Raw genomic sequence first — 16,075 nt, forward strand, 5'->3', positions numbered from 1 at the left:
ATCATAATAAGGCTAGTTTCACACATACCTTATCCTCAGTGGCGTAGCGACCGCGGTCGCAGGGGTCGCCGCCGCGACCGGGCCGCTACCAAGGGGGGGGCCCGCGAGGCCCCCCCTTACCACTGCACTGCCCGCTTCCCACTCCCTCTTGTGACCGCAAGCAATGTTTTGTCTTGCGGCCCCCAGGGAGCTCTGTGTGCGGCGGTGGGGGAAGTACTTCCAGCGCAGGGAGCATCGCGTTAAGAAAAAAAACAGACTCCCGCGAAGCTCCGCCCCCTCCGCGCTAAGCCCCGCCTCCCGCCGGGGGAAGCCCGCCAGCGCGTGTGACCTGGGTCTACAGAAATCATGCAGGTGAGTATAGATTTTTTTGTTTTTAAGGGGATGATGGGGGTGTAGTGGTATGATGATGGAACAAGAGGAAGATGAGGGGTGTAGTGGTATGATGATGATGGAACAAGAGGAAGATGAGGGGTGTAGTGGTATGATGATGATGGAACAAGAGGATGATGAGGGGTGTAGTGGTATGATGATGATGAAGGAACAAGAGGATGATGGGGTGTAGTGGTATGATGATGATGATGGAACAAGAGGAAGAAGAGGGGTGTAGTGGTATGATGATGATGATGATGATGATGGAACAAGAGGATGATGGGGGTGTAGTGGTATGATGATGGAACAAGAGGATGATGAGGGGTGTAGTGGTATGATGATGATGGAACGAGGATGATGGGGATGTAGTGGTATGATGATGGAACAAGAGGATGATGAGGGGTGTAGTGGTATGATGATGGAACAAGAGGATGATGGGAATGTAGTGGTATGATGATGATGGAACAAGAGGATGATGGGAATGTAGTGGTATGATGATGATGGAACAAGAGGAGGATGAGGGGTGTAGTGGTATGATGATGGAACAAGAGGAGGATGGGGGTGTAGTGGTATGATGATGATGGAACAAGAGGATGATGAGGGGGTGTAGTGGTATGATGATGGAACAAGAAGATGATGAGGATGTAGTGGTATGATGATGATGATGATGGAACAAGAGGATGATGGGGGGTGTAGTGGCATGATGATGATGGAACAAGAGGATGATGAGGGGTGTAGTGGTATGATGATGATGGAACAAGAGGATGATGAGGGGTGTAGTGGTATGATGATGGAACAAGAGGATGATGAGGGGTGTAGTGGTATGATGATGATGGAACGAGGATGATGGGGATGTAGTGGTATGATGATGGAACAAGAGGATGATGAGGGGTGTAGTGGTATGATGATGATGGAACGAGGATGATGGGGATGTAGTGGTATGATGATGGAACAAGAGGATGATGAGGGGTGTAGTGGTATGATGATGGAACAAGAGGATGATGGGAATGTAGTGGTATGATGATGATGGAACAAGAGGAGGATGAGGGGTGTAGTTGTATGATGATGGAACAAGAGGATGATGGGGGTGTAGTGGTATGATGATGATGGAACAAGAGGATGATGAGGGGTGTAGTGGTATGATGGAACAAGAAGATGATGAAGGGTGTAGTGGTATGATGATGGAACAAGAAGATGATGAGGATGTAGTGGTATGATGATGATGATGATGATGGAACAAGAGGATGATGGGGGGTGTAGTGGTATGATGATGAAACAAGAGGATGATGAGGGGTGTAGTGGTATGATGATGAAGGAACAAGAGGATGATGAGGATGTAGTGGTATGATGATGATGGAACAAGAGGATGATGAGGGGTGAAGTGGTATGATGATGAAAGGGCAGGAGGATGAAGGGTAGTAGTATTATGGTGGAGGTGGTTGTAGTATGATGATGGAGGGGCAGGAGGATGAAAGGGGTAGTAGTATGATGATGGAGGGGCAGGAGGAGGGGACAACATGGGGGGCATCTGTAAGGGGGATAAAATGGGGGGCATCTATATGTATGATTACATGGGGGCAATCTATATGGGGGATAACATGGGGGGGCATCTATAATAGGGACAACACAGGGGGCCATCTATAAGAAGGAAACAATGGGGGGCCATCTATAAGGTGGACTACACAGGGGGTGTATACAATAGGGGGATATGTACTATAAGGGAGTCACATAGAGTCAGGCTACCCACTAAATGAGGGTGTAAAGGGGCCAATACAGATGTGCAGTTTGTAGAGAGATGAGGATGGTGTCAGTGTGAGGAGCCTAATATGTTTGTCTGGCAGATTCTGTGGATTCGTGGCTCCAAAAAGTTCTCATAATGGCCCTGGGCAGATGGAGAAGATGAAAAGGGAAGAACTCCGATCAGAGAAGACGTCTCCTGTGAGTCACCTGATATATTTGCACTGTAATGTATATGGTGTATAGAGCCTGTGTAGAGCTGGGCCACCTCTATATGACTGGATGAGGTGATATTGGTCTATGTACAGAGGATTTTATTCAGTAGCAGCGGTTGTGTTAGTCAGTATGTGGTAAGGGGGGGGGGGGGGGCCAAGTTGACCTCTTGCACCAGGGCCCAAGAGACATTAGCTACGCCCCTGTCCTCAGTGGATTTCACACTGCAAGTGCACTGAGTGGCTGGGCGGTAGCCAGGAGCCTCAGATGCAGCCAGAGCGTGGACCAGGAACCAAGTTCTGTATACTCTGTCTTGTAACTTTGATAAATGGCCCCCTTTATTTCTATACATCTGCCTTATGGCTATATATGCATTAGCCTGACTATTGCTTTTAAATTAGAGAGGTGGTCTGTGACCTAGACAACAAGCTGTCAGCAATGGGAGGGAAAGAGCAGCACATGAAAAGTAGTAGACATGTTTGCTCAATAAAAGTATTTGCAAAAATAATTAACATTCGTAATTGTCTGTGCACCCTCAGGGTTGTATTTCCATGTGAGCTGGCGTTTTCTTTAAGGGAAAGTGTCATCAGAAAATGATCTATTAATTAAATCAATTAAATTAATTAAGTTTTTATGATTAACATATTTTTAATGAATTTTTGGTGGTGTTTTTTTTTTACTATCAATATTATAAACTAATCGTGAAATCTTTTAGCTTTCAATCTGGCCTACAACTAAAGGCCCTATTTGTTCACAGTTCAATGTCTCCATTCTGTGTTCTGTGTTAGCAAAGACTGCAGAAAAGAAGGATTTAGTGGTAGTGATTTCTGACATCCTTAAAAGGAGTCACAAGTGCAACCAGGAGGTTGGGAAAGCAAATTGCATGCTGGGCTGTATAGAACGGGTCCGAAGACGGGATACAAAATTGGTAAATATCAGGCATAAAACATATCAGGAAGGGAACTAAATCTGTAAAGTCTGAAAGAAAGAAGATATTGTGGGGGATTAAAACCTTTAAATATTTAAAAGGACTAAATAATGTTCAGGAGGGAAGTGTTTTTAGAAAAAGAAAATTGAACTCAAGAACAAGGTGGACACCAAGTAACAAGGACAAGGTCTTACAACTCACCACTGCACCGGAGGTAGTTCCTTTTTCACAGTTGTGTTGCTTGGAGGCCGCTTTCTCCACCGGCGGTGCCTGCTGGGTTTGGGGGGAACACTTTATTCCAACATGGCACACATAGCGACGTTTCAACCTTAATAGTCTTTTTCATGCGGCACAAATTTTTCAAAGTCATCCAGTGCACTGTATTTCAGCTTCTTTTCAGCAAAAAGCTGTAACTCTCCCCCAGCTGCTATTAAAAACCTATTGGCATTGGAGACAATGTCATCCAGATTGCAGTAGGCATGGCCAGCCTTAGCTATGTGCAACTAGTGTGGCATCAGTGGGGCGCCATTTGGATGGGTGAGTGAAAAATCTACTCACCCATCCATGCACTCCCTGGCTGCTGCATCCAGCACTTTTACTACAAAGTGTTTATAAAGAGCACTTGTAGTTAAATGCAACTACCTGGCCATGTCAGCCACTTTTGTGAGCGCAGGCAGTATTTTGCTTTTGGTCACCAGAGGCTGCTCCTGGTGTTCCTGCCACTTGCACTGCTTGCAGAGCAGAGGGAGGGACACGCGTGTGCGGGAGCCAGATGGGTATAGATGCCTTTTATTGTAGAGCACGGGGGAGGGGAGTGGGGTGTTTGCCGGGTGGATGGCAGAGTTGGGGGCAATTACCTACAGGTGGACTACCTACAGGGGCATAACATTTCTAGGAGGACTACCTGCAGAGGCATAGCAATTACAGGGGGACTACCTACAGGGGCATAACATAACAGGGGCAATAACATAACAGGGGGATTACCTACAAGGTGCTACATGGGGGGGAGGTTAGCTGCATTGGGGTTACTACCTACTGTGGCTTAGCTACCATATGAGTCCACAAAAGGGCCTTATCCTATATTTTACAATATATATAGACACAGACGGGACTAACTGTAATATGGGGGCATATTGGGGGCCATATTACTCTATGCACAGAGGGTGCCAAACTACTTTATAGGGACACAGAGGGAACAAACTACTATTGTGAATGCACTGGTGGGGCCCTTATTACTACTTTGGGGCATAAAGGGAACCTAACTACTCTGTTGGGACACCGAGGGGACCTGACTACCATATACAGTTGTAGCCAGGGTTACCATTATCCCTGATGCAACAGTTGTGTTAGTGTTGAACAAATCTTTGTTCTAAATGCCAGCCTGTATATCAGTCAACCCAAAAGTGCATATTGCACATTGTTGCAGCTATTCACATAACATAACGCAAGCAAAAACTACCTGACATTCCCTACCTGTAGGAGTGACTGCACAACCTAACCAATCAGACTGTCTCTCCTGTCTAGAAATAGGGAAAGTTTTCCGCTTAGTACTGGGGACGCTCTACCCAAGCGGCTCTTTAGGGTAAGGTAGGGTGTAATAGCTACTCTTACCTTGAACGAACATCCACCGACAAATTACCCTTGCTCTATGTCTAATTTATGGATGCTATTCGCCTATTTTTTTTTACTGTATATATAGAACACAATTTTTACCTAATAAATATCTAATTTACACTATTTACTCCAGTGTTTAGTCTACCACTTATTTTATATTTACATACTCCTGTCTGCTTGTACTATATAAGTGGGGACACTACTGGGGTGTACAATATACTGTAATATACTGGGGCAGAAGCAGTGTAATAAGAAGATATCCTGTGTAATATAGAGAAGGAGGAGGAGAAGCCATAGGTAGCGTAGCAGTAACCTCTGTCCTCAATGTAGTGTTTTGTCTCTGGGAGAAGATTGTGGGAACATTTTAGTTAGCCCCCGCTCAATCACCCCACCAGATTCGCAAAGAGACACATGCCTCTAGTGAATCTGGCCTGACCTACTTATGCCACGTGACGGGCGCAGAAATCTACACCTGCTCCACAGGATAGGGGTAAAGGCCCTATTCCACCAACAGATCTGACGACAGATTATCTGCCAAAGATTTGAAGCCAAACCCAGGAACAGACTATAATCAGAGAACAGGTCATAAAGTAAAGACTGGATTTCTCCTCTTTTCAAATCCACTCCTGGGTTTGGCTTCAAATCTTGGCAGATAATCTGTCGTCAGATCTGTTGGTGTAATAGGGCCTTTACTGTAAGTATTTGATTAGTTGGGGTCCAACCACTTAGGCTCCCACCAGTTACCAGAATGGATGTCTATTGTCCCCTTGGTTAATTTCACAGCCTCACAGATTTGCAACCATACATTCCCTATTGGATGTCCATACATTGATCAGTGTATGTATGTGGTTGCATCATTCATTTGAGATAACGGTCCTCATTCTTGTGATTGGTGGGGGTCACAGTGGTCAGACCTCCACTGATCAAATACTTATCAAATATTATATTTCCTCTAATCATATATGTTATTACCATCTAATCACATATTTCCCATATAGTGCTTCCATGCTCCTCCCCCCAATATACTGTTCCCATGCCCCCCCCCCCCATCTCCCACTTAATGTGTGATCTGGAAACTGACAGCAAAGATATATGTATATCTTTGCAAGTAGTTTCTATGACTGCATGGACGATACCTGATTGTTCGTGCAGCTTGGCCCCTTGATTGACCCTGGACCATGTTTGGTCTAATTTTTTTAAGTGCTTTTAATCTTTTTTTTTTTTTGTTCATTATTCAAATAAAGATGGTCCTCAATACTATTTGTAATATGAGTGTGCATTTCAATTTTTAACATTGTTTCTTTTTCTTGTAGTAGGTACATTGATAAATCTGTTTCATTTGACAACTGTAGAGTCTAAGCTTTCACATAGAAAGTTTGAGTCCATCTGGGTCACAGTGTATGAATTTGCATTAAAAACATTCACATTTAAAAACAGCATCTGGGAGTTCTACTTATTCATGTAATTGTTTTAAGTTTAATATTTTTTGTTTTTTTTCTGAGGGAGAGCATGTTTTCTCTGTTTTCTGCCATTTAGGCTAATCTTCCTTAGTTCTACTGTCACCATTAACCCTATCCCTTCATAAAATATGTGAGCACACCTTGCCGTGGAGGGAATGCAAATAAAGTGCCCCCTGTCCAGCCTAGTCTAGCCTAATAACTGTGGCAGGAAGTTTTGACAAAACTGATACCTGTTTTGTATTATAATTGATTGGCTAGGAATGTCTCCCACTGTGAAGAAATCTGAATTGGACAAATCACCATTTCACAGCCCATCTCCTCAAGATACATCCCCAAGAATCAGTGGCTTCACACAGCATCACAGGCCGGTCATAGCTGTGCACAGTGGTGAGTGCATAATCCCTATATTTGCTCACAAGAGAGAGCATAGCTCTCTAGTGCACACATAATATTTCATAGGTTGTTTTTATTTGTCACACTTTGCTCTCTATATGTTTTTATTTTTTTCAATTGTGTACTTATCCCTCTCTCTTTTTTTCTCTCCCATCCTTTACTGTTCCATTACTTTTGCACCACTAAGGCCTTGCCCGAAGTCCCCACACCTCCACTACATTGCACTTCCCACCTTCTTCCCTCCTTCCTCAAGCTGCTTCCACCTACTTTCCACACACAGCTATTCGATACCCCCCTCACCTAAACCCTCAGGATCCCCTGAAAGACTTGGTGTCTCTTGCCTGTGACCCGTCCAGTCAGCAACCAGGCCCGGTAAGCATGTGAGGGTTTTTAAAAATAAAACTGCATATGATCAAATAGGAGGAGCCTATATAAAAGTCATAGGATAGCTGATAAATGTAATCTTATTCTAGAGATAGATGTTAAAGGGGTTATCCAGCGCTACAAAAACATGGCCACTTTCCTCCAGAGACAGCCCCACTCTTCTCTCCAGCTTGGGCGGGGTTTTGCTGCTCAGTTTTATTGAAGTGAATGGAGCTTAATTGAAAACTGCACCTGAACTGGAGACAAGAGTCGTGTTGTCTCTGAAAGAAAGTGGCCATGTTTTTGTAACACTGGATAACCCCTTTAAGATAAGGGTGGAGGGTACTTATACAGTGTGTTGTAAAGATGGTATTCCAGATTTAGGTGGATAAAATACTGATACATCTTGCAAAAGTATGCAGAGCATGTTCTGTTATGGAAAGATAGGTTACTACTAGAGTAAGGGGCAATGTGTAGTTGCTATGAGCTGTAGTGTTATTTCACTGGGTATTTCCCTTGAAATAATATGTACTATGGGGTGCAACTCTATACTGTTACCACTTTTCCTCTCCACCCACTTGCTATCAAAGCTGAATGGGAGCGGCCAGGTGAAGGTTTCAAGTCACTATATCTCCACGCAGATGTTGGCCCCACCTCCTCCAGGGATGCCCCGCCTCTCATTGCCCTCTGACACCAAATCTACCACAGCATCCGACGGGGGTAACTCCTCGCCCACTTCTCCAAGTGAGTACCTTTTAGGACATATAGGTATTCACACAACAAAGTACAAAAACAAATGATTTTGTCTATTATATATATATATATATATATATTTATGTGTGTATATATATATATATATATATATATATATATATATATAATGATTATCTCTAAATAAATAATGCAGCACACAACTTTCTATAATCTGTGACTATTATTTGATTGCTATTAAGCCAAATGCTTTGACATGCAGAATCCTTAATCCCCAATGCAGAAGAGAAATGATATGTCATGCAATCAGCATTAACCCGGTAATTCCAGCCATTATTACTTATGTGTGTATTGCTGTTCTCTTGTTGTCATACTGGTGGTGAAGGTCTCAGTAATCTTGAAACAAGGGGTGTAGTTAGAAGCTCATGGGTCCTGATGCAAACATTTGGCTTGGGCCGTCTGCCCAGTACATTTGCAACCGGTGACTCACAGGTGATGTCTTTCCTAAACATGGTTATTAAGAGGGACCACCAGAACCAAGCACTATTAATAATTATCAGCATTAGGCTAAGTTCATACTGTGTTCAAGCAGTACATCCTAGGGACACTTTGTTGCACTCTATCAGCTTCGTTCACTTCAACGTCCTGAAGCTAACCAGCTAGTGACTATATTCGGGCCAATTCCTGATATGTGCTTATTTTCTGGGACACAATCATGCAGCAGACCCTGCTAATAAGCCTATATTAGCAGGAAGCCATCCTAATATAGCCACATACTATGTTCAGGATATTGAAGTGAATGGGGCCTGCTGGAGTGAATCACAGAGGCATCCCTTTCTTGATGGAATGGCAACATATTGCTTTGACCTACTGGTTTATTTGTGTGTAACTAGCCCAATGCTTACTGTGCAACTCTTTGTTTGTATTATGTAAAACTACAGCACCCACTATGGCCTGAATAGTGAGGATATGCTGGGATTTTTTTTTCCACCTACCCTGTATACATATACATATATAAATAATAATAATAATAATATATATGTGTACATATATTTATACACATACACCCAGTGTTGGCTCACCTTTTAGTTTAGAGACTGCAGGAGAGAAGCAAGATGAATCAGTTCTAGGTTATTCTCTACAGTGCAGGGAGAAGGGAGGGGGTCTCTACAGGGCTTGAGGCTGAATTTACAGTGCTGGAGGGAGAGGGGCTCTCTACAGTGCTGAAAGGGAGGGTAATTCTATAGTGCTGGGACAAGGGACGGGTGCCCTACAGTGCTGGGGAAGAGGTCTGTACAGTTCTGTTTTAGAGGAAGAATCTTACAACAGTAGATGTCAACTGCATGCTCATTGGCTCAGTGTGCTGGCTGTCATCTATTATGCTGCCCAGTGTTTCTGTAGCTGCAGCTGCAGCTGTGGACTGCTCTGTAGTCTCTTTTCAGCCATGAAGAGTCGTAGGCGCATGTCCTGGGCTGACTCTTTACGCCACAGTATGTTACTGCTGCCGCCCTGCCCCCACGGATTACATACCCCTGTGACATTGTGCAGTGCTGTATCTTCCTCTCCTGTCAGCTTCACTTCAGGATCTCATAGCATTAAAAGCGGGGGAGGAAGGAAGATACAGGAAACTGATACTGTTAATTACAGGAAATCTGATGTGGTGGGATGGGGGCCCATAGACCCTCCCCCCCCCCCTTAGCCTAAAGTATACCTGTTGTTTCATTTTAAGAAACTTTGTAAATGGGGTTATTAGGTAAATATGCCATTATCTGCATTTAAAAAGACTTTCCCCAAGTCCCCGCTCCCCTCCTCTCTCTCATTCACTGCTCATTATCAGGAAATCTCGTCTTTTTTACATCAGTTGAGCCCTGTCTAATCTATGGAGAGGGGAGGGGGAGGAGGGAGATTAGTCACCAGCAGAGAGCAGAGAACAAAGGAGTACACAGTGGGAGCTGTGTGAAAGCCGGTATTTAGAGGTCAGAGAGGTCAGTGGTGACTTCAGAGGAGATAGCCTGGTGATGTAGCTGTATATTAACTCTTTGTTGTCCTGTTTTGGTGCCTCATCTCCCTCCACCCATCCCTTCTTCATAAAGAACCATGAAGACTGCTTTTTTATTATAACAATAGTGTAGATAGAGAAGTCGGCACTACAGCATAATGGGGACGGGTTTCCTATCAGATTATGCAGGTAGTAAGGGAGATGTGGTGTGACCGAAGTTTCGGTGGTGCAAACTACTTGAGCAAACATAGTCCATCCAATATTTGTCATAGAAGAAAAATGAGAGTGCACTCACCATTAAAACTTTCTTTTATTAGGTCCATTAAAATTCGCAATCCATAGCAGACGACGGCATGGCACGCCAGCACCCTCCACTGATCGTTACAGCTGTTTCGTGCTAATCACAGCACTTCCTCTGACGTCAGAGGAAGTGCTGTGATTAGCACGAAACAGCTGTAACGATCAGTGGAGGGTGCTGGCGTGCCACGCCGTCGTCTGCTATGAATTGCGAATTTTAATGGACCTAATAAAAGAAATTTTTAATGGTGAGTGCACTCTCATTTTTCTTCTATGACAAGTATTGCTTTTTTATTTTAAAAATGCATTTTCAGCTAATAAACCCAATTACAAAGTTTCTTGAAATCGCCTGCACTATTAATTTCTGCCCCCCAAAAAAATGGACAAGTACACTTTAAGGGCTCGGTCGCAACTGTGACCTTTGTGACTCCTGTAGCTACGTCACTGCTTGAAACCTGCATCAGGACAGAATTATAAATGCGCTTAGCAAAATCACTTTATATTAATAGTTTTACTATTGCTAAATAGCTTTTTTTTGTATTTTTTCTCTCTGCAGCATACTCCGCCCCTAGCACGCCTCCCGCAAATCGATCTTTTGTAGGACTTGGACCCCGTGATCCTGGGAGTATATATCAGCCACAGGTAAGTTGGATCAAGGTAAGCTTTTGCATTCATGACAATGTGTATAATTTTGGATATACCTATTAAAATTCTCTTTGACAACCTGTGTCACATGACTAATTTTGAAAGTAGTGAGAGTTATTAAAAAAGGCAAATATTTGTGTACAGTATGTGAAAAGATTACTCACCAAGTGAAAACACTACAACTACAATTGACTTGTCACCATCTGGAGCTCATGAGTATATCACATATCACATGCACTAGTCAGGTTCACACATTGCTTTCAAATCTGCATAAATCACAGCAAAAAAAAAAACAAAACAACCAAATATTTGAATATTTGGCCACAATTTGAATACAGTGTATGATCTGACCCTTAAACAGCTTCTATATAGGCCCATGCCATTCTAGCCTCTATAGTTGCTTCTGTTTGAGGTGTCAATGAAATATGTAGACGATATTTTCTAGTTGAGGAGGATGACAGAAATACTAAGAAATTGTAGAGGATTTTTTTTTAATTAATAAGTGGCTTAAATGTACTTCCACTACTTATATTGGTATAATGTTTGTCATTTTACTTTTGCTAGGGGTGTGTTTTATTTTGTTGTCTCATAAAGGCAAACCGTGCCCATATATCATATTAGAACCATGAATATTCACCCACATAGGGCCATGAACCCAAAACAAATACCTCTACAGATATAAGATGTAACATTTATTATAACTATGTAAAAAATCTATACAAAATTAGAAAAAAATGGAATGAAAAATAGATGAACACCTGTATTAAAAGTGGTGTCCACCAGGTGGTGCTATAACATTTTGAATGAGAATAGGGGTAATATATAGAAGCTTGTTGCAATCTATCTGGAAGCTAACTTGTATGTGATGTCCAGTGTTGCCAGCAATCTATATAAAGAACCCTAAGGAGTTAGGAGGGAGGAGATAGCTGCAGACTACTGTCCCTTCTACATCATGAAAGGTTGTAAGCACCAACGGGAAAGCAAAAACTAAGAGCTCTGCATAACTTCTAGTGACTACTTTCACTCACAAAGAAACGTCCTCAGGCTGAAAGATGTCAGCCGCTCATGGCCCTATGTGGAGGAATATTCATGGTTGAAATTGTTGATCCCCAACCTCTTCAGAAGCTGGGAGGCTCTGGCTTTTGTTTTTACATATATCTTATTAGGGCATATGGACACCCTGGAAGGGTTCTTCCCCAGTAAGACAGAAAATAGCGCCATCAATGTATTACATATTTTTGCCATTCATTCTAAAATCCTTGGGAATTCACTGGGAAGGGAAATCAGCTGTTTACCAGGAGTGCCACAAGCTAGTTCTGACTTGTCATTTTAGGGCTCCAAACTGAAAAGGGTTGACTTAAAAACCTAAAGGATAATATATAAAACCGTTTTAAGGGTAAACTCACACGGGCGTCTCGCATAAGAAATCCGCAGCTAATCCGCAATATACATATAATTCTTATTATTATTAATACGTGTATTGCGGATTAGCTGCGGATTTCTTATGCGAGACGCCCGTGTGAATTTACCCTAAAACTGTTAGTTCTAAAAAAAGTTCAGATAGGGGTGTGTATGTAATCATAGTGCGCATGCAAAAATGCTATATTGTAAGTATAATGCACTGTTAATGTTATTAATTGCCAGCCTGTTAAATCTATCAAATTTAAATTTATCATTTATAAGTTAAAAGGGTTGGCCACTTTATAGTAAAATAGTTCAGCGTACACTATTAGTAAGTGTACTCACTGTATATACTGACAGCCGCTTCCTGTGTACCTCATAGAGCTAATAGCAGACTCAATCCTCCAGGATGGGCTGCCCTGCTCTGTGGTGTTTTGGTCCATAAGATTGCTGACATTGAGAAGCATGTGACCAGGCCCCGCCCCCCCAGTGTTCACCACTGAGCCTGTATGTGTCTATGGAGGACACAGTGGACAGGGCATGGTCACATGCTCCTTCATGTCAGCCATTTTTTGGACTGAAACAAAACAGAGCAGGGCAGCCCAGCCTGGTGAAGAGGAGTCTGATTTTAGCTCTATGAGGTACACAGGGAGCTGCTGTCAGTATATACAGTGAGTACACTTACTAATACTTTGTACTGACCTATTTTACTATAAAGTGGCCAACCCCTTTAAGAAAGATCACTCTAGGATATAATTTTTCCTAATTTTATTAATGGCCCATGTATAGTGATGAGCGGACCTGTGGATATTCAGGTTCGAGCAGCTTATTTGAACAGATGGAAGTCAATGGGGACCCAAAAATGGCTGTAAAATGGGTGTAGGAAGAGATACAGGGTGACAAATGCAAGTAAAATGGGGGTAAGAACAAGGCAATAGCCCTGGCAATAATGGGGTAGGAAAAGTATTTAAAATAATTAACATAAAATAAATACCTGCACCATGAGATATGCTGACACGTACCCATCCACCATGTACTATAATTTTGCCTCTTGCTCATATGTGCTGTATCTGGTGATGTTGGCGCATTTTGTGGAGTGCTTAAGAAGGTGTTGCACATCCCGACCATGCTCACCCTATCTTCCAAGGCGGTCCTAGTCCCTGAACTGTGTTGGCAACTTCATTCTCCTCTGCCTGTTGCTCCCCCTGAGCCCTCTCTCTCATATGGGAATTTTGAGAATAGTGCCCCCACCATCTTTTGTTTAGTGGTATTAAGGTTGCAGTGTTATTCTTATAGTGGGGATCTGGCAGGGTGGCCACCCAGTAGACAGCACAGGTGAGGATCATGGCAACTAGGGGGTCATTTTCCAGGCAGAGCAGCATATACAGTAATTGCTAATATGGGCGAGGCTGCCCATAGTCCGTGCAATGTGTCTGCTCTGGTTCTTCTGCATCCTCCCAGCTGCACTCCACTGCTGCCAGTGAGCTGCTATAGGTTTCACCCTGCTGAAAGCACACCTTGTCCTCCTCCAAAACTGTCCCCTGGATGGACCTAAGTGGATGGGAGGACCGACAACTGGGAAAATAAACCTTTTTTCTCCTCCTCCACTTCCTCCTGTGACATGATTTCTTCCTAGCCTGAAGTGTTTTTCCAGCAGGCATAGGAAGAGGATAGTGAGGCTGATGATGGTGTCTTCAGTTCCGATCATATTTGTGGAATACTCAAAGCATTTCAAGACAGCACAAATGTCCCGCATGGGGGCCCACTCCTTTGTCGTGAAGTCTTGTTTCGCGTTGCGACTTACTGGTGTGTGCCACAGCTGAAACTCGACTATAGACTGCTGTTCGCAGACTATTTGCAACATTTGCAAGGTGGAGTTCCAGCATATGGGCACGTTGCATATGAGGTGGTGGGTGGGGAGGCCAAAGTTTCACTGCAGCTCAACGTAGGAACACCTGCAGTGTGCTACATAATGCACTTTCTACAGCATATCTGACGTATCAGAGTAATGTGCCAGGAAGATCTGCACCACCAAGATGCGCACATGTGCCAGGCAAGGGATTCGCGCCAAAAGAATTATGCACAGAGCTGCTATTAGGTTCCGCCTAATGTCGCACACCACCTTGCTGGGTTTCAGGAACAGCAGCAGCAACCACTGGTCTCTCTGCTGCTCTATCTCCTATCACAGCTCCTGCACAATGTGGGGTTTATCCCCCAGACAAATCAGTTTCAGCACAGCCTGCTGTCGCTTCCCCTTAGCTGTGCTGAAATCGGTGGTGCATGGGATACACTGGCTGGATAGCGAGGAGGCAACCAGAGGGGCTCAGAGGGCTTCAACTATATCTGAGTGTTTCTTTCAGACATAAACTGCCTACAGAGGACTGATCTGCAATTGGAGAAACTGACTGACAGCTGAGCCAGCAGGAGGCTGAAGAGGGAGGAGAAAGAAGTGGTGATGTGTGCCAAAGTGCAGCACAAACAACTCCTCTTTGACTCTTCGTTACAGTAGGAGACCTGATATTATGCATAATCCAGTCCATGGTCAAATTACCAAAAGGCACCATGCTCACTAGGGGACTGCCAGCTACAGCACACTGTCAGGTCAGCACCTTTGGTAGGGCCCGGGTGCTGACAGATTCCCTATAAAGAAGCAGTCCACATTATTTTCTTATTTGTCCCCCGCTGCAGGCGTGGTTTCATTCCAGTCCTGCGGCACCATTTAAATCTCGTAGATGCCCACATGATTTTTTCAGCTTCAGCTCTGCAGCTAGGGAGGCTGGAAGTCAAAGTCTCCAATGCATCTCTATGAGAGAGTTCTCATAGAGATGCATTGGAAACCCTGAATTACATCCGTCAATAGCCCTGGCAAAAGAGCAGGGGTCAGAAAGGCCATGTCATCACTGCCCCCGGGTTTTGAACAATATTGGTAAATGTTATGAAAGTGTGTTTTGTATATGTCAATAACTACAGACTGTTATGTGTATTTCTCTTACTACACATTGGCTCATGCAAAACATCATAAACTCAGGAAGCCTGGTTTATTAAAGGTCTCTGGTAAGAAAACACTTGGCCTGGTTTATTGAGGGTGGGGGTAACAGGTTGTCTCCAAGTGTGACTTATGACATGGAGACTGGCGTTTTGTCTACTTCAAAAGAGGGATAGATCCATTCAACCACAACACTCCCTACCCCCAACCAAGGTACAATGGTTCAATCAAGGGACATATACAAGGAAGTGTCCCTGGCCCTGCCAGCCAATCAGGGACAATTAATTATAGTGCTTGAAATATTGTAATCGGTATTCTTCTTTATCTTCTTCCTGTTCTTCTTCAAGCTATTCTTTTGCAGTTACTACAACCCGAACCACTTTGCACACAGACTCCGTTCAAACTGCCCTCGGTGGTAAAAGGTGTGTTAAGTATTTTTGGTTTCCATCGGATTTGTCATTTTTCCGAAATTTACATTAAAAGCCACACAGTAAAGGGACAGTACCTGAGGCGCTTTTAAAGGGGCAGTACCAAAGTCGTTGTTTGCCGAACAGCAGTCCTGTGCACCGTCTAAAGTTCCCGGGAGAATTGGTGAGCTGCAATAGTGTGTTTCTACTCTTAAAGGGACGGTACATAAGTCACTCTTTAACCCTTTAAGGACGGCGCCCATTTTCGTTTTTGCGTTTTCGGTTTTTCCTCCTTGTGTTTAAAAGGCCATAGCACTTGCATTTTTCCACCTAGAAACCCACATGAGCCCTTATTTTTTGCGTCACTAATTGTACTTTGCAATGACAGGCTGAATTTTTGCATTTGGTACACTACGAAACCAGAAAAAAATTCAATGTGTGGTGAAATTGAAAAAAAAAATGCATTTCTTTTATTTGGGGGAACTGTGTTTTTCCGCCATTCCTTTGTGTTTTTACGCATGTTCCTCAAGTCGTTACGATTAAAACGATATA

At 43.4% G+C, this 16,075-nt stretch overlaps 1 protein-coding gene across 4 annotated transcripts in view; it reads left to right on the forward strand.

Moving 5' to 3' along the window:
- NFIC (nuclear factor I C) overlaps nucleotides 1–16,075 on the forward strand; it is a 139,964-nt gene that overhangs the window by 106,548 nt on the left and 17,341 nt on the right. For 3 of the 4 annotated variants that reach the window (XM_069962558.1, XM_069962557.1, XM_069962560.1), the window contains exons 7-10: nucleotides 6,580–6,708; nucleotides 6,902–7,086; nucleotides 7,668–7,821; nucleotides 10,641–10,726. In XM_069962558.1, coding sequence (XP_069818659.1) covers nucleotides 6,580–6,708; nucleotides 6,902–7,086; nucleotides 7,668–7,821; nucleotides 10,641–10,726 — 554 coding nt within the window. The remainder of the gene's footprint in view (nucleotides 1–6,579; nucleotides 6,709–6,901; nucleotides 7,087–7,667; nucleotides 7,822–10,640; nucleotides 10,727–16,075) is intronic. The other variant, XM_069962559.1, reaches the window with a different exon arrangement.

This window comes from Dendropsophus ebraccatus, chromosome 3 (genome assembly GCF_027789765.1).
Source record: "Dendropsophus ebraccatus isolate aDenEbr1 chromosome 3, aDenEbr1.pat, whole genome shotgun sequence".
NCBI lineage: Eukaryota > Metazoa > Chordata > Amphibia > Anura > Hylidae > Dendropsophus > Dendropsophus ebraccatus.